We start from the raw sequence: 26,024 nt of genomic DNA, 5'->3' as shown, positions 1-26,024 counted from the left end.
ATATAGGAACTTCTAAAAATACTATTTAATAGTTGTACTACCATGCAAATAATAAGAAGAATAATAGTACTCCCCCCTCCCTTATAATTTGTCGCTATTTGACTCGATATGAGTTTTAAAAAATATAATAGAAAGTGAATTGAAAAAGTTAGTGGAATATGGAGTCTACTACCAAAAACAATAAAAGTGAAGGGTGATAAATTTTAGGGACGGACAAAAATAAAAATGAGTGACAAATTTTTAAGAATAGAGAGAGTAATAAATAAAATAAACAACAATCAAATGATTGGTTTCTTTTTAGCTCCTAACATGAAATGAATGTTAATGGGCTTTTCAAGCATATTAATATGGGCCATGAATCCATCGTTTGTTTTCAATTTAGGCTCATGGTCGTAAGAGCTAAACGATAGCTTATGACTAGAGTTGTCAACTGAGTCCCAGGGCCAGCCCATTAGTGAAATGAAGCAGGCCTGGGCTGGGCTAATTGGATAAAATGGGTTTCAATTGGGCCATTTTTGTAAACCCAGGCCTAGGCCCATCTAAAGCCCAATCCAAGCCCAGCCCATACCCATCAGAGGCACAGCCAGACCCATTTGCCAAGTGGGTCTGGGCTGAGCCGCGCTTAGCAAAATTAATAAAAGCCCGGCCCAGCCCTGCCCGCCTCAGACATGGGTCTAGGCAAGCCTTGGCCTCAATATATGCGGGCCTAGGCAGGCTTGGTCTGGCCCAACCCACTTGACAACTCTAGTTACGACGTTAGGTTTCCAAAAAAATACTATCAAAAAACGTAAATAATCCCAATTTTAATTGGATATTGTGTAAATACTCCATTCGTCTCAAGGCAATTGAGTTGTATTCCTTGTTGAATTGTCCAATGTAGTTGAATCATTTTTTTTGGTAAAAACTTTATACTTTCTAATACTTTATTTTCTCTTTTTCTCTATTATTTTATTCCCTCTTTTATTTAAATCTCTCTATTTTAACCTTTAACATATCAATTTCTTAAATTAGATGCCAAAAAGAAATGCGTCAACTATTTAGGACGAAGTGAGTATTTGATTTGTAATTGGCGGACTTATCTTCATTCATTCGCAAGCCAAAATTAGAAGAAGCCCGCCTTTGTCCATAAACTAAAAATACTTTAGATCACAATTATTCAAGGACCAAATTGTAGTTAACTCAACTTATTACAACTAGTTCCAATCAAACTGTGAAAGAGAGTCTTAATGCCATTTTATTTTATTCGCAATAATATAATTTATTAATTAAATAAAATCAACTAAATTTTAAAATAAAATAATACGAAAACTCTTATTGATTAGACCACTTTAGATTTTGGTTACAAAGAAAGTAGTCATACAAAAATAATATCTAAATTTAATTTTAAAAATTATAATTAACTTATGTATAAAATTAATATTATAGACATAATTCTTATTTCGATTTAGGGTCACTTTTAAAAAAGGTAAGCCAATCTGTATAATTTGAGTTTTGCATAAAAGAATTTTGTGTTGAAATATAATTTAATACTTGTACGAATTTGATTAAGCTCGATTATCCAAATCTCGATATTTTTTCATCGATTACTACTATTATATACTTTAATATTACAAATAACCAGAATTACAATTTCCACATTCATAATGCAAAAATCTCTCTCATCTTCTCCGCCCAACTTTTTTGTCACATCCTCATCTCCTTCCACCCTAGTCCCTCCTCTTCATCATCGACAATTACACCTTCTAGGTTTCCTACTTGGTCTGCACGTTGTGGAGGCGCTTTAGCGGATCGAGGAGCAGCGAAGCTAGAGTGTGTGACGGCGGTGGGTGACTAAGCATTTTTCTTCTAAATGCTTTTAGGCGAAGAAACGATTTTCCTTCTATTGCGTTGGAACACCTTAAACTCATGGGCACTGACTAACTTATTTTCAAGTCAAGAACCAAGTAATATAATGCTCCTAAATTGCAAACTAAGATGTTAAAATCCCAATGGAAGAGAATGGCAAAATGATTTTGAGTTTTGATATGATATTTGAGAATATGAAAAATCATTAAATTAAAACCGCCATTAAGCTAATGGTGATTATAAGAAAATGGAAAGCCAAAAGGTTCACATCAACCCATAAATGTAAACAAAAACTTAGAAATTAACATGTGTTTACTATAATGTGAATTAAAAATTAATTATATAAATGTTAAATAAAAAATAATTATAATAGTAATAAAAAAAGTTTTGTTGGCGTCCAATATGCAAAGAAGATTTCAGATTCAAATACCATTTTCTATATTTATATTAATGACAGTCATATTGTTTTTTAGAAATATATTCCTTTTTCATATGTCAAAAATCTTTTTCATACCCTAATTTTATTTTAAAAAAATGACACTCTTAGAGCATCCACTACGCGTCCCGCGACCGTCCCTCATTTTGTTCCGGAGGGACAGAACCGCCGCGGGACGCGTTGCAGCGAGGCGTTCCGTCCCCAGTCCGTCTCCATGCCGTCCCGTAGCCCGCGACCACGCGACGTCTCGCCACGCACCGAGGCGACGTGGCGAGCTCCCAGGGCATGCGTGACGCCCACTCGCCGGCCCGCGAGCGGGCGTCGTCACGCTGAAGCAATAATTCATTTTTTTAAAAAAATGAATTTTTTTAAAAATATTTTTTATTTATAAAAATTGTTTTTTATATTTAAAAACAATTTTTACAAATAAATGAATACAATAAATTTGTATTAACCCATATATATTTGATGGGCTTGTGAATTTATGAAACTCATTCTTGGTTGTCTCTCTTTTATAGAGACATCCTTGAATATTTTATGTTCCACTTTCGATGTGGGACAAACTCATTCTTGATTGCCTCTCTTTTATAGAGACATCCTTGAATGTTTTATGTTCTACTTTCGATGTGGGACAAACTCATTCTTGGTTATCTCTTTTTTATAGAGACATCCTTGAATGTTTTATGTTCCACTTTCGATGTGGGACAAACTCATTCTTGGTTGTCTCTGTTTTATAGAGACATCCTTGAATGTTTTATTTTCCACTTTCGATGTGTGACATACTCATTCTTGGTTGTCTATCTTTTATAGAGACATCCTTGAATGTTTTATGTTCCACTCTCGATGTGAGACAAACTCATTCTTGGTTGTCTCTATAAAATTGTATTTTAAATTATGTCATTTTTATTTTTTTAGGATTTTAATTATGTCTTTTTCTATTTTTTTGAATTTTAAGTTGTAATGTTATTTTATTTTTAATGAAGTGTGGTTTTTATTAATTAAATTTGTTGGAGAAAAAAAATAAAAAATGAAATTGAATGAATAGTAATTTATGGGACGGTTAAGGGACGGAGCGTTGCAGGTTCCGTCCCTTAGTTAAGGGATGGAGTAAAAAAGTACAGTGGAGCCCTCAAATAGTAGTTTAATAGACGGTTAAGGGACGGTATAGAGACATCATAGTGGATGACCTTATTATTTTTAAAAACCTTTCCACTTCCATTTCCCCTAATTTATAAAATTAAATAAAACATTTTCTTTTCTAATTTTATTACAAGAATTTAATGGATTTTTTGTTAGATTCTCCAAAACTCCTATATAATGTATAGATTAATAGCATTATATTATTCTCCTTATTTGATTTAAGTGACATTTTTTTACTATCTCATTCAAAGTGATACAAATATTTATTTTATTCTTCTCTTTACTCTATTATCTCTTTTAGCATATGAACTAACATTAAAGTAGGACTATTCCTCTATAAACAGAAAAGGAAAAAAAAGAAAAAGGCGACCATATACACGTTGTATTCACATGAGGTCTACGCTACGTTAAACAAAGTATTTTCATTTTCAAATTAATTTTTGAATTATAAAGCAATCAACGTAGTAAATTAAAGTTAAACACTAGTAAAAAACAATAGAGCAGCATCAAACAGTGGTGTCTTAACCGTCTAACTCCCAGATTACTTTTCACCGGATAAGCAGAAAAACACGATGAAGTTTCCGGCGGCGGCTATTTCACTTGCGATTTCATCGTTGATTTTTGCGGTTGCCTCGGCGCAGCTGCATTTTCGGCTGCGGGAGACCACCACCAGCAGCTATTTGACCAAGGAAGAGCACTGGATGAATCAGACTATTGATCACTTCTCCCCCTACGTAACTTCGTTTTCTCTCTCTATTCCTCTATCCGAATTGTTTGATTGCTGCAGCTGTTGGTGCTTGAGATGGCAATTCAGCTCAATTTGTGCTCGATTAGGGTTTTCGTAGTTGAAAAGTGATGCGCTTTGAGAAGATTCGGCCCATTTTAGCTTCAATTTCACGTAACTGAAGAGTATTGTTGCAGTTAAAGTGTTAAACTATAGGTCTGGACTCTGGCATATGCATTCATGCGCAATTAGGGCAAAAAGTGTTCGTTCTCTCTCATAAATGAAGTTGTTAGCATTGAAAATAACCATTGAGATGTGATATTTATATAGCTTAGCATCATGAAAGGGAATGGTTCTTACCTGGTCTATGCGGAAGTGATTATGCAGCTATATAAGTTGGTAGAGTGTCATTACTGCCATAAAAAAAAAGGGATGTGAGCTGTTTTTATTGTTCAATTTAACATATTAGGGGCTTTATCTTATGCACAAGATTTTTTGGATCTTTATGCATATAAGCAGCTGTTGACTCAAGTTAGATGGGTATATCTGGAAACTTGCTAGTTTACATGTGTTATGTTTTCTGGGAGATCTCCATCTGTACATTTTTTATGGAATGGATAAAAAAAGCAAGTCTATGTTTCTGGAGAAATATGTCAAAATTTGTTACGTGTACTAAGCATATTGGCTTCTCTCTTTGCAGGATCGCAGAGAATTTCTTCAACGTTATTATGAATATCTTGATGAGTTCCGATCTCCTGATGGTCCAATATTTCTTAAGATCTGTGGAGAATCTGTGTGCAGTGGGATTAGTAATGATTATATAGGGGTAAGTCTGCCGTCCATGAAAACATCTGGGAATATATTTCAGTAGTTGTGCCTCATCATATATTACTGGAACTAGGTAAAATGGGCTCTATTCATGACATCTTTAACGGCACATTTAGTTAGATGTATAATACAAAGTAGAAATGTGCAATATTGAGAGTGACATAAATTACTGGGGTTTGCTTTAGTTTCTGCTATGATACTTTTCATCAGTTCCGCACTTGTGAAAACAAATTCTGAATCTTGAAAGTTTAACAGGTTTTAGCAAAGAAGTTTGGAGCGGCTGTGGTTTCCCTTGAGCATCGTTACTATGGAAAGAGTTATCCTTTTGGGTCATTCAGCACGGAGAATCTGAGGTATCTTTCGTCAAAACAGGCACTGTTTGATTTGGCTCTTTTCAGACAGTATTATCAGGTAATTAGCTGAAGTTGAATAGTCTTGTTTCTCTTACAAGAAACTACTTACCTTTTCCACTGATCTTCCTCTTTAAATAACTTTAGTATCTGGTCCTTCTGTTTTCATTTCTCAGGAATCGTTAAATGCAAAGCTCAACAAATCAACGGACAATCCGTGGTTTGTCTTTGGTATTTCATATGCTGGAGCAATGAGTGCGTGGTTCCGCTTGAAGTTCCCACATCTTACTTGCGGAAGTCTTGCTAGCTCAGGTGTTGTTCTTGCTGTCTACAACTTTACAAAATTTGATGAGCAGGTGAAGCCAAAACCCTATTGATTCATTAACTTCTTAAGGATTATATACAGTCATTTTTCCAGTTGATCCGCATTTCACTTTTGACATGATTTGTTATCTCCCGACTTTGCTTTGAAATGGTTTAGGTTCTGTTTCTTGATATGATTCCTTATGTAGGTTGGTGAATCTGCTGGTCCAGAATGTAAAGCTGTCTTGCAGGAGATTACCAGTCTTGTTGAGCAGAGGCTTGAATCGAATCAGAAAGAGCTAAAGAAATTATTTAACGCGCCTATGGTAGAGAAACATGTTTATCCGTTTCTCCTTATTGGTCTTATTCGTTATGCCACATAGACTGTTTAGAAACTAACTTTGAAATATTAACCAAAATATTAAGTTCCTTATATTTGATAGTTTTTACTTTCACAAATACTTTTCCAGGAAAGATTTGTAAGTTTTATGAATACATTGAAATTATTCCTCTCTTCTAGATTATGACATTTTGTGACTGATGTCAAGTTTTAATGATTTTGTTCTAAACTTGAATTCTTCTTTTACAATTCCTGCTTTCTAGTTTCCATTCAGTTTCATTTTGTGTGGAATCTTGGATTTTAGTATGGAATTCAATGATGAATTGATTTCTCTTACAGCTATCAAAAGACGGCGACTTCTTGTATTTTCTGGCAGATGCAGCAGTGACAGCGGTACATTTTCTTACAGCTATCAAATGATGGCGACTTATTGTTGAATAGAAACTTATTATTGTTATCTAGACAGTTTTAGTTTGCTTTGCTGTTTGCAGATTCAATATGGAGATCCAGATGAACTGTGCACCCTCTTACTGAAGCAAAGAAAGCTGGAGAAGATTTAGTAGTAAGCCTTTTTTTTATACCTACAATTGATTGTATTTCCTAGCATGCTCCAAAATTTGCATGGTTGTGTTTGGTTCTCTTGGAACTATTTCATGAAAGCACTGTTTGAGATATATTCTTATTCAGGAAGCATATGCCAAATATGTAAAGGAGTATTACATAGACTATATTGGTGTCGATGTTGACACTTATGACCAACAGCAGTTGAAGAAAGACAAAATAAGCAGTAGCAGCAGCTCTGCTCGATTGTGGTGGTTCCAAGTGTGCACAGAAGTTGCATATTTTCAAGTTGCACCTGCGAATGATAGTATCCGTTCGTCAAAACTTGACACTAGGCAAGTATACATATATTACGTGCCAACTGCCAAGAGGCTTCCTTTCCTCCTGATGTTTCGTTACTGCTGTCCTTGTGCATCCAACTAACAAGTTATAATGAAATAAATTGAGTGTCAGATACCATTTGGATCTTTGTAAAAAGGTCTTTGGGGATGATTTGCCTGGCCCGGATGTTAATGCAACAAATTTGTATTATGGAGGCAAAGATATTGCTGGTAACATTATTTAACTATTTCTCTTTCTAAATAATTTTAAAGTTTTTATCCTGCTTCTATTATCCAAAAAATATGGAGTATTTCTTAGTTTCTCAAAAGAACAAGCTCTTTCTCTCCAGTATATAATAGCTTGTTCATCGTGGACTGATTCATTGTCTTCCTTATCAAATATTCACGCTCAGGTTCAAAAATTATCTTCACCAATGGTTCACAGGACCCTTGGCGACATGCATCTAAACAGACATCTTCACTCGACAGTGAGTCAAACACCACGTGTATCCGTTGCCTCTATAAATCTTTTCCTTTATTTGAGGAATGCTCTAATAGCAAGATATCATAACCAGTTCCTCTTCATTTTTCAGTGCCTGCATACATCATCAAGTGTCATAACTGTGGCCATGGCTCGGACATGCGTGGCTGTCCCCAGTCTCGTTTGGTTCCCAAGGGTATGTCGTAAGCTTTAAGTTCTAGTATTTGCTCGTGATCATTTACTTCCATTTCACTAGTTTGCTCACCATCTTCAAGTCTGCACACGCTCTACACTATATCCCAGCTGATGCTAAATCACAAATCGCGTCTTTTTACATTTGGAAGTTCTTCCTGTCCCATCCCGTGTTTTAGGTGATGCAAAGAACTGCTCCTCCCCGGACGCGGTCAACAAAGTAAGGCAGAATATCATCACCTACATCGATCAGTGGCTATCTGAATGCCAGTTTTCAGGGGTAAGTGCCATGTAAAGTATAAAACGGAGTGCAGAAAACGAGAACTTAGCGGATTATGTTCTACTGGAAGTCAGATTTTTCTTGAAATTTCAGCAGATGTGTAAGTTCTCTTGTATGAATTATCATCACAATGTTAATTCTGTATGTATATATACTTCACTGTTTCTGCAGTTGTCCCTTTCTTGCAAGAGACATTGAAACATGTAGAAATAAATAAAGAGCACTCATTGCATGTTTTTATTATTTCTCATACCTCGTATTAATTCTTCATGTATTATCTATTTGGGAGTTGTTCGAATCTTGATTAAACAAAAATTTGTTTAGTCTCACGTGTTTCAATAGTCGAAACAAGCCCGATCTTGTCATACTATCTTCGTCCCCTAAAAATAGAAATTATTTCCATTTTAGACCATCTATTAAAAATAGAAACTTTCTAAACTTTCTATTTTTATTTTAGATTTTTATTTTAGGACGTGGATCCTACAATCCATTAACACTACTTTAATTATTTTTTATCTTCTTCTCTCTTACTTTACTAATTCTTCTCTCTTACTTTACTAATTCGTTTTCCTTACTTTATCAATTGTGCATTAAAACTTGTGCCGTTTCAAAATTTATATTTTTCAAGTACGGAGGTAGTATTTAGCTTGTAAATGAATTTGCTACACAATAGTAATCTTGACTTGAGGATCTTGAATATGTCCGATTCAATACTAAACTAATCAAATTCAAATTTGATAATAAGCAGTTTGATATTCGTAGAGACATTGAATTTGAGCTATTGAAACATTATTAATTAACTGAAAAACTCCCACAAATCCAGAGTGTGATCATACAAATAAAAGTTACAAACAACAGAAAGCACTGTACTAGGGCTATGGCCAAACATCATAAGCTAGAACCAAACATTTGGTGATACTTTTCCCCATTGTTTTGATCAAGCATTCAACTGGACAGCTTAGTAACTGTATCCTTTAACGAACAATTCCTTCTTGGCCTCCTCAGACTCGCCCTCTCCGGTGTACTTTCCAAGCTGGGCAAGTGAGTTCGACTTTGCTCTGAGGAGGAGGGCGTCTTGAGCTGCCTTCACGTTCTCGGGCCTTCCTCCCCATGTCTTCAGACATGTGTTCTGAAGGGCTCGTGCATACGAGAAGGACACGTGCCATGGGTTCGGGGCTTGGTTCATTGCGTTCAAGTTGAGCGTGGCCTCGACCTCAGACTGTCCTCCAGACAAGAACTAATGAAATCAAGAACAAACTAAGGTTAGAGCTTTCCCTGCTTTTTTTTTACCATAACAATAGATGTTCGTAAATTAGAAGGATTGGTTTACCATGATACCGGGGACGGATGGAGGGATTCTCCTGTTGAGGAGCGTGAGAGTGAGGTCTGCAACCTTCTCGGGTGTGGCCTTGTCTTTGCTTTCAGCTCCGGGGGTGACCATGCTAGGTTTCAACAGGATTCCCTCGAATAAGACATTGTTTTCTGCTAAGTAGAAGAAAACCTCGGCCCACACTTGTTGAGCAACCTCGAATGTTCTGTCAATTGAATGTTCACCATCGAGCAAGATCTCTGGCTCCACAATTGGGACCAAGCCGTTGTCCTAAGAAACGAGCAACTAATGAGGGACTAATTTAAAAAATTGTCTCAACAACACGAGAAAAATGTAGGACATAGTCGAATGTACCTGCGAGATAGCAGCATATCTAGCAAGGCCCCACGCGGCCTCCTTCACAGCCAGTGCAGAAGGGCCGTTAGGAATGCTCACAACGGTCCTCCTGTAGACAAGACACATGTCAAACTAACTAACTAGCGAAGTCACATTGTGCAAGCAAAGACGTAAAACTCACCATTTGGCGAATCTGGCTCCTTGCTGGTAGTAAGTAGCCGAGCGGGAGGCTAGACCGTCCAGTCCCTGGCACCACGACTCGTTGTTCGAGCCCGCAAGGGGAACAAGACCCTACACCATGAAAATAGGAACACTAATTCTAGTCAGCAAAACATAGTCAATAAGATCATTAAGGTTGTAAAAATGTTAAATGAGCAAATTGACCTTGTCGACTTTGATCCCGGGCACGATGTTCTGCTCGACTAGGATGTCGACGATCTTCTTCCCATCAACGGTGGATTGGTACAAAGTCTCCTCGAACAAGATAGCGCCGGAGATGTACTGTCCAAGCCCCGGAGCTGTGACAAGCAGTGTTCGGTAGGCTTGGCGGTTGGCCTCGGTGTTTTCCAGGCCAATCGAAGCCAAACGCTTCCCGCAGGTGGCGTTCGATTCGTCCATCGCTAGGATTCCACGCCCCGGAGAGGCAACAGTTTTCTGGATATCATCAATCACAGTTAAATTAGTTGACATAGAAATTCTTCACGTCTAACTATACTAAATTATCTCATATTCATGATATAAGTCTTTCTAAACTTGTGCACACATAAATAAAAAATAATTGATACTTAGATTAACCTTATTTAATGAGGAAAACTAGAAAAAAAGGAGAGTTAAGAGTTACTCCTATTATAGTAGTATAAGTGAGAGAATGGTTTAGATGGCATGGTATAGAATTACGATCAAATGCTAATTAATTTCCAATCCAGAATCCATAACTTTTTTATTTTATTTTATATGTTAAAATTATCAACACAGACAGACACAAAGATACAAGTATATCAACTGGTAATATACTTTTGTCTTTATGTTATTTTAATATAGTAAGTTGTGGATTGGAAATTAGTTTGATTATAACGCGACAATATTTCTTGAAAACATAAACATACCGCAGTCTTAACAAGCACATCGGCGTAGGAGGCGCGGACGGAGAGGGCGGAGGGGTGGCAGCGGACGGAGACGGAGTGCAGTCGGAGGAGAGTCTTAGGGTCCTTCACAAACTCCGATTTGTCGAGAACCGGAGATGACTTGAGGAGGGAAGCAGAAGCCATTACTGTGATGGTAATATTATCACTCACTCACTCACTCACTCACTCCCACAAATTTTCCACACTGCACTGATTTTAAGACAAGTGCACCATATATATATATATATATATATATATATATATAGGGTTTTGATCTATGCAAAACTAGATTTAAATACAGAAACGCAGAACAATATCATAATTAGGTCACTTTTAGGTCATAATTAGGTAATTTTTAGGTCATGCTAACAAAGCATGACCTAAAACGATCTTAGCATGACATTAAACCCAAATATTATAATATGACCTAAAATTGCTTAATTATGACCTTCCGTGTTTTTGGTTAATTATTGACCATTAGATCATCTAATCCTATGGCCAAGATTTGGTCTGCATTTCTGGATTTAAACACATACTTATTTTGATCATCTCCCTATATATATATATATATATAGTTCTTGGGAGATATGCGTTTTGAGGCCATCATGCAGTGGCCACTTGGCTCCTGACACGTGGAGTCAGAAATTCAATACATTTTTGTGTTTGAAAAACAAAAGAAGTTTATTTGTGGTTTTTAGATTGTTTCCAACACCACAAGTTGTTATTTGAGATTTTACTATAACTTGGATTATTCAATGTGTCACCCAATGCCAGTATTTGTCATTTGAGGCTATGCTTTGTTTGGTTTGATTGATTAAAATTTGGTGTTTCGTTTTATTAATATACGGATGGTTTAATTAACAATATAATTAATTATCTCAAAGTGAATTTGATCCACTTTTCAATATAGGTAAAACTTATTAAATGTTTCAATAAGCAATTTTTACCTTCTTTAGGAAAATCTACTACTACTACTATGAATGTATGATTGTCGAAATTGCTATATATTAAAAGGTTATTCTCCATCCATGCATTTTAAAGGGTTGTCGAAATGTAAAATATACCTCCAAAAAATAGTCATGTATTTCAATTTTGTATAAGTATATCTAAATTACTTTATAACAAAGTCAGTAGTCTCACGTAACATTTTTCTTTTACAATATTTTAATCACTTTTTCTATCTCTCTTATTTTACTAAATTTGCATTAAAATTTTATTTTGTCTACTATCAAGATTATTTTTCATGGAAATTATTTAATCCCAAAATAACCATAAAGCATAAATATACTACTTCATCCGTCTCATAAAAATAGATACTTTGAGGATGACACGGATTTTAATGCAAAATCGATAAATTAAGAAATATATAGAAAGAAAATTGATTGGAGTATTATTAGTAGAGAATAAAATCCACCTCATAATAGAAAAAAAATTGCCAAAAATGGAAAATGATTCTTGTGGAACATACAAAATAAAAAAGAAACTATTTTTATTGGACACGAGAGTAACTTGTGACGGCAAAAATAAAATGATAGTACTCCAGTTCAGTTCAGTGATGAATAGCATGCCATGCATCATCTCACCAAACTCTCTGAAATGTGTGTCGGTGATAAGTCTGCCTAAAAATCAAAGCAACATGACAACATTTCTTGTCCCTCTCCATATATTTTTCAAGCAATAATAATTAAAGGTGCCCAAAAGATAGGAACCGTTGATTGATGCCCTCAACAAGGACAATAATCATATATAGTTAAAACGTGAAAGCATTAAGCAAAAAAATCTTGTTAAGTTAGTTCTTGAATTTGTATTCATTAATTTACTCGCTACTAAAAAAACCCAGAATATATCACCTATATCATTTTCAGCACAGCAGCAACCTCTATTTTTGCCAATTTGTAAAAACATTCAATACAAATAATTGGTTCATATAATATACCAGACACATTTTACCAACTACTCCATGATATTGATATACATGTTGAGGATATATCCGAGCATTGAAATTTATGTACAAGAGAAGACCGACGCACCCGATCACCATTCCACTGTACAGCAACATGTTTTCCTGCAGAAACACAACCACAAGTTTCGACTGTGAGTTGATAAACTGCACCAGTGGAAAAACGAAAGCATTGATGCGACCAGAAGGTTAAAATTAAATGGGTTGATTTGCTCTGTAGGATTCAATAATCATGATCTGCATTTTTGTTTGATAAAAATAAGTTTTATAAGTATTAGGAACTGAGGAGAGAGCTCAGGACGTACACCAGCTTGACGAAACTAAGACTGGAAGAGAGTTACAGTTGCAATGTAGCCATTTTTCATGACCTGTGAACATTGGGTTATGCTGGGATTAGAAAAAATAGGAGTCGCCAGAAGATATGAGTTATGAATGATACAAATGAGCGCAAAAGTGCAGAACCTCAAAGGCGATATTTGGGTATCCATACACAAATGTAGATCCAAAAGGATTGCTGGTGGACCCTTGTGTTTGGATGGCAGCTCGCCCGCTGTCTCCAAGAATTTCCTGCAAAAAGATGTCTCTGTTATTCCTTTGAAACTATGGTGGAAATACAAGAATACGGATTGCTCAATCTAGACATCTGAGGTAAAAGACAACTTGTTTAGCAAAATAGAAGTCCATGTCTAAATAAATACTCAGAAAGCATAACACCTTAACTTGCTCCCACTTTGTGCTAGGCGTAATGACACATTTAGAGGTGTTATTCACATCCTGATGAAATGACCCATCATCTGCTATACAAAAATAAATAAAGAATACTGAGTCTACATGTTACTGCTGCTGCAGGTTGATATAGAGAGATAATTTGGAATACTTACAGTCAGAACTATATATCACGAAGTTGCACTTCATGTATGAGTTAAAATCGGAATGCCCGGGATAGTTGGTATGCAGAACAAACTTTTTAATTTTATGAGTCTGCAGATACATCAAAATCAATTTATCATCCTATTAATGAACTCAAGCACAATCACAGTGAATGGTTTTATTGCAAGAAATAAGACAAGACCTGTCCATCGAATAAAATGTCCAAGCCACGTGTAAAATAATTGTAGAAGTAATCACCACAGAGGGTGGTTCTTGGCTTCGGATCAGAAGCAGAATGGATTACCATTTGGTCCACCTATGTTGCTCAAAATCATCAATCCCATGTTACAAGAACCAGAAAACCAAAGAAATTAGGTATTGGCAATTGACATACTCATGTACCGGAAAGAGGCACCATACACTAGGCAATACCTGTTTCTGATGAATCCCACAGGGGCAGCCCAATTCAGTCCAGACATCCTATTCATGAAATAATCATTAACTGACCATACATGAAATATCACTATTTATTTATTAACCAGAAGTATACCCTGATCACCAAGCATAATGAAAATTTACAATGAAAATGTGAAGCGATCAAGCAAGTTTATATAACTAGCAATACCATCTTACCCCTGCACTTATATAAATTCAACACATCTCTCAACTAGGTCAATTAAGTTCATGTTCTATCATCAAATTACCAGAAGACTTTGGAAAAGGCAAAGCTTTCTTTAAACGCTACTATAAAGCAAGAGAGGAACAAATATAGTAGTAGCAAAATAATACAGCAGATCGAGCAATAGCAGCATGAAGCAAATTCCATGTCGAGTTTCAGTACCTGTGGTGATGCACCAAAAGATATATGTTGACCACCAACTGTAAACCACAGTTCTTCCCCTAACTGTTTAACAAAAATTAAGATGACAGAAAAGGTCAATAATGTAATAGCATGTATTACTGATTCCAGTTCCGCTCGTAGTCTGACACCACTATTTAAGATGTCAATACATAAAATATATGACAATGACTAAATGAGTGGATTTGTAGTTTTGTACATGACTCAATGAAACAAATAGCACTACAGAAAAATGCAAGGTTTAGTGATTTTTCACAAGTATTATCAGCCAAAGAACATAAACATTAAGGTTCTAGGCACCAATTACATGGTGGGAGAAGAAACATGGCCTGTAAAATATAAATATAGAAAGCGGCATAGTGATAAATACTAAATCCACCATCTATCAAATGAAATAACAAGCATTCTTATCCACATTAGCAGCTAACTACATTCTGCCATTTAGGTATACATTTTGTCCTTGTGATTACAGCATCATGAATAGCATATTGAAGTAACAACCATTTTAACTATACGAGCAGTTGGAGACCAATTATTACCAAATTTTGGGAGAAGATTACAAGAAGCAATACATTAAGTTTTAATGACAAAACACCAGAAATCACCATGCATGAAGTAAAATATAGTCTATAAGCAAGCCCTCATGACCGAAACCATGCTCCTCGAATGCAAATAGAACAATATATTAGTGAGAATATTTAAAGCATGCCCAATTAAATCACCTTCGGGAGCAATAATGTTGTCCATCATAATAAGTGAAAAATATAGTTATAGTTTTGCAAATTCAGTTCACAACTTCACATTGATTATAAGAAAAAATATTACCTTCACTACAACTTCTTCCATGTAGAGGCTGCCAGCTGCTAATGGAGGAACACAAGCCTTCATCATTGAAGATCCAACACCAACTTTACGGTCTGTGGAAGAGTCATAAACTGAGACACGGCAAGTAACCGGGGTTGTTCCATCGGGAAACTCCAGAGGGAGCTCAGCTGTTAAAGACAAAAGAAAGGTGCACTAAGCTCGACGCAATGAGAAAAAATTTAATACAAAAATCGGATATCAATAAGAATAACCTTCTCGGTCATGACAGCACTGTGCATACTGTGACGGAATTGGAAATGCAAAGGACAATCCCTGCAAAATGCCAGCAAAGACCGCTTAGTCATATAATTTGCAGACAAAAAGGTTTAGAAATAGTAATATATGTTAGGCAACCATACTGGGTAAAATAGAGTGTACACGCCCCGGTCTTTGTCATAAATTCCAGGATATGTTGGCCCGAAAAGAGCATACACGGCAACAAAAGTTGCTAGAGTAGATGTTCCTCTACAAGTGAAGACACACATCAGAACTGCAATTGCAGATGAAACAAAACTTCAAAATTGGAAGCATATGAACTTACCCAATTAATGAAGTGGCATACCGCATTTGCAGCCGCTTGATATCAAAGATTTCAATAAGACGCAGGCGCTGTAATACAGGAAGGCAGAAATAAATAGTAAAAGTTTAATAGAACATCAGCAGAAATATTTTTAAAGCTTTTATTTACGTACTTCCTTCAAAAGCACAAATAATTTTTCTATTTTAGTAAGGGATTCGACTTTATTAAGCGAATCAGCTTGTAGAGATATAACTATGTGATCTTAAGGAGAAAATACCTGAGACCAAGGATCGAACCTAAGATGAAATCCATGGTCAGGGAAGCTAATAACAATGTCAAGTTTTAGCGGCTCCTGCACACAAATAGAAATAACAAAAGTAGATGACTAATAAAAGTACTAGATGAAATTTCTTATATTGAAATTCCAACAATACATTTCGTATTATCAGTCATTTGGAGTTTTCCAAATCATCCTTTTTACAGTGAAGAACTTTTAAATTGATTTCACGCGAGACAAGATATGGATACACTCTAGTCCCTCAACTATGCTACCACATTAGATGTGAAAACCCACTTTGATTAGAGAGTGTAAGCACACGGAAAATAATGAAAACAAAATGATCACCAGAACTGCATCCACAATTGCCATAACCAGAAACAGAAATTTAGCATCCACCTATCTAAACAAAAACAAACAAAGACTAACCTCATCATAGTACTTGACATGAACAACATCGTAGATATTAGGCTGTTGTTCTATCTGAGCAAAAGCTTCACAGATCGGCATCCCTACAAAAACATATAAAATCAAATACAATATCGTCACTTGTAACCAAGAAAAGCCCCACCGCCAACCCAATTAGCAACTATCAAGTCAACAGTAATCTCTCATCATCAATTTTAACCTATATAGCAACTACAATTCAATAAGAACCTCCGATCATGAATCACCTCACACCATCAATTCCCTTTCAATTCCAACGGTGGAAAAAGAAAAGGAAAGAAAACCTAGTATCATTCCCTTTCAATTCAACACGATTTCAACACAAATCCTCCAATAAATCGGCAAAATCGAAACTTACCGAGAGTGAACGGGCCAAGTCCGCCGCCGGGCCGGAGATCGAGGATGATAGAAACCATTGCAGTGCTCTCACACCTCCGTCTGTTTCTCTGCATATTCCCCCTTGAATCTGCGTAATGGCAATTGCTTCAACTTCACCTGAGTTTTCGGCTTCGGTGATGATTGCAATCCGCGATTCTGTGAACTGAAACGTCTTTCAGTTTCCCCTCTTTTTGCCAAACAAATTTAGCTGAATTGTGGGAGAAGAAGGCTTTGCTTGTACAAATGGATATTCATCGTGCCGAATTTAATATTTATCCAACACTCTTCTTCTAATTGTATTCAAATTTCAATTTAATCCAATCAATGTATTCAATGTCAAATTAATTATAGTACTTTATTTTATACAAACTTCGTTGCATAAAGACTAAATTAAAATAATTTTAAAATAAATTATATGTCATCTAATACTCCTTCATAGTCGAATATTTTTTCATTATTTGAAATTCTCTCATAGCTGAATCATTTCTATTTATGATAACAAAGTCCTGGAATTGAGCAAAGGCCCGGTTCAAAGAAATGGACAAGGATTGAAATCTTGGACAATATGTAAGATTTGTTTGTGCATTAGGCTCTCCACCAAGAAATGAAGTTGATTTTACACATTTGCCTCACTTTTTCCACCTCAGTACCTTCTCTCTCACTGGGGTTAAATTTGTCGATCCATAATTCCATTGGGTCAAAGTCTAGCATTTAGGTTACTATTTGGGCCATATTTGAAGCAAATCTTGTACACTAAATAATAGTCTTCAATTATATATGTGTTAATTCTCCCTAAATTCTTGAAAATGTTAGAATTAGAATTCTTCTAAAGTGAACACACCCTAAACATTCATTTCTTAAATTTCAAGCTGAAAAGTTTTACCTCAACTATGAGCGAACGAATGAAGTAGTGAACTATATTTTAGTTTGATGTTTCGGCATTAAGAATTAGTTCGATCGAGTCAAAATTTAGTTTCATATTTAATGATAAAAAGGATTGTAGTACTACAAAATATAAAAAGTGCATCTTCAAAAATAATAAAAACATTATAAATTACAGCTCTACTTTTTCCAATCCATCCTTGGTGTGATTGTCATCTGGTAGCGGCAAAGGGGACAAGATTGACTCTTCCGCATCCAAAGCACAATGCAGTTGGCGTGAAACAAATGCTTACACTGCATCAGCAACGTCACGTCACCGGTCCTGATCTTCTCTAAGCATATGCAGCAGCAACAGCCCCTCTCTCTCCCCTCCTGAACGCAAACACTCACGCCATGATGTTTTCTACTCCCAATCATATACGTGTTCAAATAATTGAATGAACAATTACATAAAACTTTCTATGATAATTAACTAAGAATGACGGAGAAGGAACATAAATTGTAGAGCGGAAGCGTACCTTGATCCATAACGAATTAAACGGTGAAATTGCTTTGCAGCAGCTATGGATCTTCCAAGCGATCAGAGACGTCCTTCACAATAGTCTGCCGAGAGAATACAGAGATATTGAACGTTCTTCTGACGTCTGAGGACCATAACCCTAGCTTATATTTATATTAAATATAATACCCTTTATTTTCTATTCAGTCCATCATCAAATAGAAAATCTCATATGATATCTACACTTATTTCCATAACAAATAAATACACTTTAGCCCAAACTTTAATCTTTAATAGATCACTTTAATTGGGCAACTGAAAGATAGCCATACATATTAAATTAGTCATGTGGAAGCCCAAAAATTCTAACAATCTTTCACTTGGGCAACACATGACACCAAATAAATGTGTACAAACCGAATGAGCGCTCAAAAGTGCTATCACATAGTGTATTTCCGAACAATCTTATTATCAACCATATCAGCATAGGACTAAAGAGTCAGTCACCATATTTTTTCATGATTAAACCCATCAGTAATCACATATGCAAACATAATCAACAATAGATCAATTATGGAGTGTAGCATGAAAATTTCATGCAAGGTGATCATACATGCCTATTTCCAACTGGTCATCCCAAATCCTTAATGAGATCAAACCAAAACCAAAACCAAATTACAAAAGTAATGGACAAAACACAATACTTTATTTCTGCAGAAAATAACATGAGTTTATAACTTCATGTTCAAAACACAATATAGAGCAATAACCAAAATTACTGCCACTGAACGGAAGTACCCTTAAACAGCATAACACCTATTTGGGCTACATACCCATGAATGACCTTGAGTGTTAGTCCTTTAGTGAACGAATTTGCTATCAAATGCGTTCCCTTATGATCTATAGGTATTTTTCCATTCTGAACTTTAATTTACAACCAAGAAACTAGGACATAGCAGAGCTCTTGTCGTTTAGAATACAATACTGCAGGGTTATTGTCACAACATAACTTTAGTGGTCTTTCAATACCTTTAACAATATGCAGCTTAGTGACAAAATTTCACAGTCATATTCAATAACTAGATGCCCAAAACAAGTTACGAATTCTGTTGTCATGGCAGAAGTAGCTACAAGTGTTTGCTCAACACTTCTCCATGAAATGGCTCCACAGCCAACAAACACACGTAACCAAAAATGGATCATTTACTATATTGGCATCTAACAAAATCAGAATCAAAATGCCTAAAAATCTCTCCAAATGATCTGATTTTCTGTATGCGAGCATGTAATGCTTAGTTCCCTGTAAATATCTCATAACTCGTTTTGCTGCTTCCTAATGATCCATGTCGGGTTATTGAGATATCTGCCCAACATATAAACAATTAAAATCAAATTGGGTCTAATACACACTTGAGCACACATTAGGCTCTCAATCGCCGAAGCATATGGAACCTTCTACATTTTCTAAATCTCAAGATTTATCTTAGGGCATTGAATGTGACTAGGTTTGTCTCCATTAGTCATAGATGTATTTCTTTACTTGCAATTATGCATCTCAAATACTTTAGGAACTTTTTCCATATATCCCTTTTGTGATAACCGAAAAACATCTCGAGAGCTATCTCAATTTATTTCGATTCCAAATACAAAAGAGGTTCTCCCAAGATCTTTCACCTCAAATTTCTTCGAGAGTGATTCTTGGTGTTGTGCAATGAAAGAGCAGGTTTGCGTCAGGTGTCGTTCAAGCCCAACTGAACAGGATAAAACAAGCCCCAGCTAATCCTGAACCTGGTATCAATAATTCCTCAACCTCTTCTACTGGGTAGTATTGTGAAGGTAGGGGTCGAATCCCACAGAGATGGTGACGATTTGGAGTGATTGTGGTGATATTCTGGAAGGTCTACCACGCTTGGGTTGAGTTTCTACCTAGACGGGAAATTAAGATGGTACTCTACTGACTAGGACGGGTGAAGGGTGGTCGACATGTGGTTGCGTAAGTGGAAATTGGTTTATGGGGTGTAACAGAAAAAATATGTGAAAAGTACTGAGTTTCTATAAAAGACTAAACTGAAGGTCAGAGAATAAGTGGTAGTTATGGTGACTGGGCTGACAGATCTGTAGGGTACAAGCTAAAAAGTGAAGGACAAAAGTAAAAAGCAACTAAAAAGCAAAGTGGTCCCAAAACTTGATGGAGATGTCATCTTCTTCAACATGAAAATAATCAGATCACCAACCAGATTCAACGCCATGAAAACACAGATTAACAGCTTCAGAACACAGATCTACTACCAAAATTCCAACTCCAACTCTAACTCAAACACTGAAAATGAAACTTCGCCTACCGGCCAACATGCAAGGTGGTAAGAATCACGTAAACTGAGCTTCGCATGTAACAATCTTCAAACGCGATCAAACAGTAAACAACCAGCTAACTTAGAGAAATTAACTACTAAACTGAAATATGCGATTTAACACTAGAGACAACCGAAAATGCTAGATCTACGCTAACTAGGCAGAAAGAAGAAAGAACAACGATACAACCGAAATGAAACAACTTCATAGCATTTAGAAAACGTTTGGATCACAACCAAGACTTCAAAATAAGCAAAATACTGGAAATGCGAAAGATACAACGTAGAGAAAACAAACAAGATTAACTAGAAAGCAAATAAAGATTGTTTTTGCCACTCCGGGCGATGGAACTGCTAACTACGATCGTGCTGACAGGAAAGAGAACGTCTGGAACTCTGGAGGTTTCTGGAACTCAGGTGATCATGGCTATGGCGAGGAATGAGACTCTGGACTGGACTGAAGAACTGAACTCCCGAGAGATTTCTACCTAAGAGTGGATGATGATGATGCTTTTTATCTCCCCAAGTGGCTTCCTTTTATAGGGAGGCTTGCCCTTGATTTTAGGGTAAAACCTCATTGCGAAATGACTTCTCTGCCCTTAATTGCGGTTGACCATAAGAGAAAACACATAAACGAACACAGAAGGACTAAACACAAAGATTGAGCTATATTTTCAACCATCCCTCCCCTCGGGATCAGGTGCAATCCGGCCTTAGACAGCCTTGAACTTCCGCCGCCCCCCCTTTCTTTCCAGTCAGTACATCCGTTCGCCAAGATCGCCCAAACTCTCGGCCAAACACTAGGTTCACTCAGTCACTCATACCTTCATCAGGAATGTTAGGACTGCATTCTCTCATAGTGCTCAACCACAATTGCTTCGGACTTAGATTTCACGTGCAGCTACTGAAGGGCTTAAAGGCTTGTAACGGGGCTATTGGTTTGTAGTGCTTTGGGTGGATGTTCCTAAAGGCTCTAAGGTTCAAATACTTCTACTTTATTTGATGTGGGGGAACTGTGTGCATTTGGGCTCTTGGTCGTTGCTTCTCTTGGCTGGCACTTCTGGCTTTGATTTCCAACTGGTCAGTAGCTTCTTGTGGCTTCGCCACCCTTATTCCTTCTCTTTTTTTTGTGGTCAAGTTTTTCTGACCATTTTTCTTCATAGCCTTCAATCACTCTTGCCCAGTTGGATTCTGCTTTCTTGTACACCTTTCTGGCCAGTGAGCTTTACTCGTCTTATGCCTTGCACGCACACAGTCCCAGTGGCTAGGGGTGTATATCTGGGTAAAAAAAAAGTTAGGAAAAGGGGTTCTAAAGGTGTTTTTTTGGGGGGGGGAGGGGTTCCTACTGCCTTCAGTATTTGCTACCTGTGGTCACTTCGCCCTAGGTAAATTGTGGCAGCCACTCTTTTCTTTTCTGGATTTGTGGAAAGTGGTTCCACTTAAGGCTTATAACTCACATTTTAAGAGGGCTTTCGTGTTTGGCTCTGAGGATGTGCTTTTCTTTCATACTCGCATCATCTATCCTGGCTAGGAGGTACTAAGGGGGGTGGTTTCTGTTTTCCAGCATGTCGTATCTCCCTCAATTCCCCTCACCGTCAGCTCAGGACAGTTGAGTTTTAAGCCCAATCAACACACAAAAGAAAATAAAAACTAGACCTAACAAGACACTAACACAAGCACAAACACAAGCACAAACACAAACCACACATATACACATACATCATACTGGCCATTGCGTCCCCCCTCCCACTTCACAAGTGTCTGCCCTCAGATAAGGCTGTGAAGCGGAAAAGGTAATGGCTAGTATGTTGACACACAGACAAAACAAGCACAACAACATACTAAAACTGAAAACTTCTCACACTTAGACTATAGAATAGGCTAAGTGGGAGAATGTAAAACCTAAACAGAAACCAACAATTACAAAACACATATATACATAAACTTCTCACACTTAGACCATGCAATGGGCTAAGTGTGAGCCAACATGCTTACGAAAGCATAAAAACAACAGAACATGCGTCACAGTAGCAAACCCTTTACTTCTCACACTTAGACTATAGAATATGCTAAGTGTTATGAATGGGGTTTGCGCACATACACAAATTATACTACCTAAACAAACACCAAAACACAAACAAAAATACGAAAAACTAAAAAAAAATTGAAAATTAAAACGAAAACTAACTGGTCAGTTGGGGTGGTGGTCACTTGTTCCTCCTGCTCCTTCGCGGGGCAGGTTGTGTTTCTGGGACCTCTTCCCGGCGGTTTGAAGTGGGTTTGATTTTTGTTGCCCATGCTTTCTTTCCCATGGCTTAGATCTGTGAAATTCCGGGTATAATGTGGGGGTTGGTGTTTGTGGAGTGACGGTGGAAATTTTGCAGAGAGAAAAAAAATGCAGAGTGAAATTGCGAAGTGAAAAATGGGGGAGACGGCTGGTTATGAGTTGGAATATGGCAGTTGTGGGTTTGCGACCGGTTATAGGCGGTTCCAAATCGCGTCGTTTCGAGGGAGAGGCGGTTGAGAATACTGGCTCCTGATTGGTTGGCGTGTCCACTCTCTCTCCTCACGCACCCCTTCCAGCCACTGCCACCATGCAAAAGCTGCAAAAAGTCCACAAATTCAAATTCGTCCCTTAATGATTTCCCCCTATATTTCCTAGATTAGAAATAAAGTAAAAAGGACACTTAAATAAAATAGGAGTTTCACCAAAATGGTATTCTGATGGTCAGTACGTACTCCCAATTAATATTTGAGGTCCGAAAAATATTTTTGGTTTTTCTTAAAACTAACTAGCATGCAAAGGTTCAAATTAATTAACTACCACATATGTACCATATTTACATCTTCCTTAGGAAAATTGGGATTCTACTTTGCCAGCATATGTACATTACGCTAAAGGAGTGTAACGACCCGCTAAGCCGATATTATTAGAAACAATATTATTAGCTTGAATACATATATAAGTAACTTTTATACGATTAAATCCGAGCTACGATAGATTATCGTTGTTGTTTGTTTTGACGATAGGCAAGTGAATAAAACATGCAAATATATAATATATCTATATGAATATAGAAAAAAAATTATATAAATAAATAAATAAGATCCCAAAAATCAAAATTTTAACGTCCGATACATCCGATAAAAGTCCAACAAAAATTTAAATTAATACATCTTTCGTTCTAAAGAAAATCGGGTACATCAACAAGAGTAGCTCCGAACTGGAATTGGATTTTTCCTGCACCAAATCAAACAAATAAACAAATAAAATTTTCTTTCCAAATGAATAATCTAATGCAATAAATCTGATGCGGATCATTTAAGATAGATATTCTGACATATCATTTATTACAGCATTAAATGTTAGCAGAGAATGCATTAAATGTTCTACAAAAGGAGAATGATTAAGCGGAAGAATGTTGGCAACTTGTTGCCAACAAACTTGCTGCCAACGTCTCATGCATTTTTTTTATACACATGTATAACAATCATTTTCTTCACCCCACATCACCATCACACCATCTATTCTCTCCATAATTCTCCTTCACAATCGGTTTTTTCCTAATTTCAATTCTCTGCAACAAGAACTCACAAGAACAAGACTTATCTCAATCAAATTCAAGAAACCGTGAACCAAACTTGAAAGACGGAGCTATCGGTTGTTTTCTCAAACTCTGTTCAAGGTATACTCCCTCCCAACTCCAATTCCTTTTTAGTATATCATACGGGAGCATGCCATATAGTTTAGAACTCAAATACCTACTAGAACGTACCACTCAGAAATCGAACCAAATTAAAAGAAACCAACACCGAGCAAACTTTAATAATCGAATACCCGCTGTGATTAACCGAAAATGCGAAAGAACGTAATTTTGAAAGAGAACTTATCCTTTGGTGAAAATCGGGGTGGTTCGGGTTTGTATCAGAGTCGGTCGGGGCTGATTCGGGACTGTCCGGATACTTGCGGAGTTGCGCGAACGGAGGCTGATCGGTACAACGGCAGCGACGCGCACAGCGGCGGGAGGAGCTGCACGAGGTGATAACGGGATCCATGGCGGCTGGGGAGGCCCTCGGCGACGGCGGCTGAGGCGGATCCGGGGCGGGAGCGGACCAGCAGCGGTGGTGGCGGCGTTTTCGCCGGAGAAGAGGGAGATGAGCGGCTGGAAGCGTCGTTCCTTCACGACTCAAGGATTTCCAGATCTGGAAACGGAAGGGGGGCTCGTCGGAAATAGAGGGGACGCTCCGGTCGTGAAATTGCCGGACAAGAATGAGACGAGAAGAAGAGGAAGGAACCGCCGCTATGCTCGTTTGAATTGATAATCCTCAATTTGGGAGATAGGGAGGTGAGAAAGGTGGAAGGCACGATGGAGGTGAGTACAGGAAGGATTTGACTCCAATTATAACTAATTGGTTTGGGCTTTGAGTCAATTCTTTTTGTTTTTGGCCAGTGGGAAATCTTTTGTTAGGGCCTTAGTAATTTTGAAGCAAGATAAAATGGAATCAAGTGGATTACTGAAGAAAAGTGGGCCAAGATTGTAATTGTTGGGCCAATAATTTAATTTTGGGAGTTATTTAACTAATTTCAAAACTTTTCAAGGAACGAGGAATTTTATCCTAAGCCCGAAGTAAATATATTTTCAAGGGGAAATAATTTCGATGATTTATGCGCTTAAATAATTTTGGGGTTTTATTTCGATATCGTGGAAGGAAATACGAGGAGCCAACGAAGGAATTATGGGCGTAAGTGGCCGACCGGCAATTCGGGTCCTAGTGAGGGTGGTGTCCCCGCTCGGACTAGTGTACACAAGCTACCTCTGACATGTTGGGCAGAGCAGGTGACCGAGGAAGGTGGCCACTTTCCCGGCACATGAATGTAAAGTGACCGTGGGAGAACACCATCTCCACGGCACAATGTGATCAGATATGGCAAAGAATGGAAAGAACTTAGACTGCGCAGTCGAATAAAGATTTTTAGTAAGCTCGGGTCTTTTCAATAACACCCCCGAGTGTTACTATGATGATGGCTTGACAATATTTTCAAATGAATATGTGTAATTTTCGGCAATGTGTTCACTGAGTACTTTTTTGTACTCAGCTCTGCATATATTTCTAAATGTGCAGGTTGGGCAGCGAAGTGGTGGAGGAAGTGCTATTGAGACAAGACATTTAATTCAGTCAGATTTTGACTCTCGGAGGTTCATGTCTTCATACATGGAACCGCGTTCATTTGCTTCTGTTGTGCATCTTAAAAGACTCGGGCCTATTTTGTTCAAAACTCTGATATTTTGAAAATTTTACAAACAATTACTAGAGTTTTCATGATCGAGTATCTTTTCTTCTATGTATCAGCACTTGATTAGTCATGTATCGCAACCAACGCTTGATTTTATTTTCCCCTAAATTCTATCCCCGCTTCTTAAATCCTCCCCTAGTCGCGATCAACCGTGTTTTCTATCCTTAGAAAATGTGGTCGTGACAGAGTGGTATCAGAGCATTCTTTCTCGCTCTGAACCCGAGAGTCTTC

The 26,024-nt window shown here is 37.2% G+C and overlaps 2 protein-coding genes and 1 pseudogene across 3 annotated transcripts; 1 reads left to right on the top strand and 2 right to left on the bottom strand.

Annotated features, from left to right (window-relative positions):
* The first annotated feature begins 3,891 nt into the window (after positions 1-3,891).
* On the top strand, positions 3,892-8,043 carry LOC121772116 (annotated as a pseudogene).
* A 529-nt stretch (positions 8,044-8,572) lies between these two features.
* LOC121771570 (fructose-bisphosphate aldolase 1, chloroplastic) lies at positions 8,573-10,816 on the bottom strand. Its single transcript, XM_042168390.1, has 6 exons — positions 10,573-10,816; positions 9,851-10,120; positions 9,648-9,757; positions 9,485-9,575; positions 9,131-9,400; positions 8,573-9,037 (listed from the first exon to the last, which is right to left on the bottom strand). The coding sequence occupies exons 1-6, from the start codon at positions 10,732-10,734 to the stop codon at positions 8,759-8,761; spliced, it is 1,182 nt and encodes a 393-aa protein (XP_042024324.1). The 5' UTR covers positions 10,735-10,816; the 3' UTR covers positions 8,573-8,758.
* A 1,632-nt stretch (positions 10,817-12,448) lies between these two features.
* On the bottom strand, positions 12,449-17,047 carry LOC121771569 (PHAF1 protein At3g51130-like). Of its 2 annotated transcripts, none has more exons than XM_042168388.1 (15): positions 16,746-17,047; positions 16,370-16,452; positions 15,941-16,015; positions 15,685-15,752; positions 15,503-15,608; positions 15,356-15,416; positions 15,105-15,271; positions 14,262-14,324; positions 13,853-13,900; positions 13,623-13,736; positions 13,432-13,531; positions 13,265-13,347; positions 13,013-13,117; positions 12,856-12,918; positions 12,449-12,655 (listed from the first exon to the last, which is right to left on the bottom strand). In XM_042168388.1, exons 1-14 carry the CDS (start codon positions 16,837-16,839, stop codon positions 12,871-12,873), a joined length of 1,215 nt encoding a protein of 404 aa, XP_042024322.1. In that variant the 5' UTR covers positions 16,840-17,047; the 3' UTR covers positions 12,449-12,655; positions 12,856-12,870. The 2 variants fall into 2 exon arrangements, with proteins under 2 accessions (XP_042024322.1, XP_042024323.1); XM_042168389.1 differs by having other exon boundaries at positions 13,265-13,344; positions 16,746-17,045.
* Between the last annotated feature and the right edge of the window lie 8,977 nt (positions 17,048-26,024).

This window comes from Salvia splendens, chromosome 16, assembly GCF_004379255.2.
Source record: "Salvia splendens isolate huo1 chromosome 16, SspV2, whole genome shotgun sequence".
NCBI lineage: Eukaryota > Viridiplantae > Streptophyta > Magnoliopsida > Lamiales > Lamiaceae > Salvia > Salvia splendens.
This window is presented reverse-complemented; position numbering and strand designations above follow the sequence as displayed.

Coding starts and splice junctions, on each gene's coding strand:
- LOC121771569 (XM_042168388.1), bottom strand. CDS start 16,839: ATGCAGAGAAACAGACGGAGGTGTGAGAGCACTGCAATGGTTTCTATC. Junction 16,453..16,745: donor ACTTGGCCCGTTCACTCTCG/GTAAGTTTCGAT, acceptor ATGTTTTTGTAG/GGATGCCGATCTGTGAAGCT. Junction 14,325..15,104: donor TGGAAGAAGTTGTAGTGAAG/GTAATATTTTTT, acceptor TTTGTTAAACAG/TTAGGGGAAGAACTGTGGTT.
- LOC121771570 (XM_042168390.1), bottom strand. CDS start 10,734: ATGGCTTCTGCTTCCCTCCTCAAGTCATCTCCGGTTCTCGACAAATCG. Junction 9,758..9,850: donor CCGGGATCAAAGTCGACAAG/GTCAATTTGCTC, acceptor TTCATGGTGTAG/GGTCTTGTTCCCCTTGCGGG. Junction 9,401..9,484: donor GATATGCTGCTATCTCGCAG/GTACATTCGACT, acceptor CTCGTTTCTTAG/GACAACGGCTTGGTCCCAAT.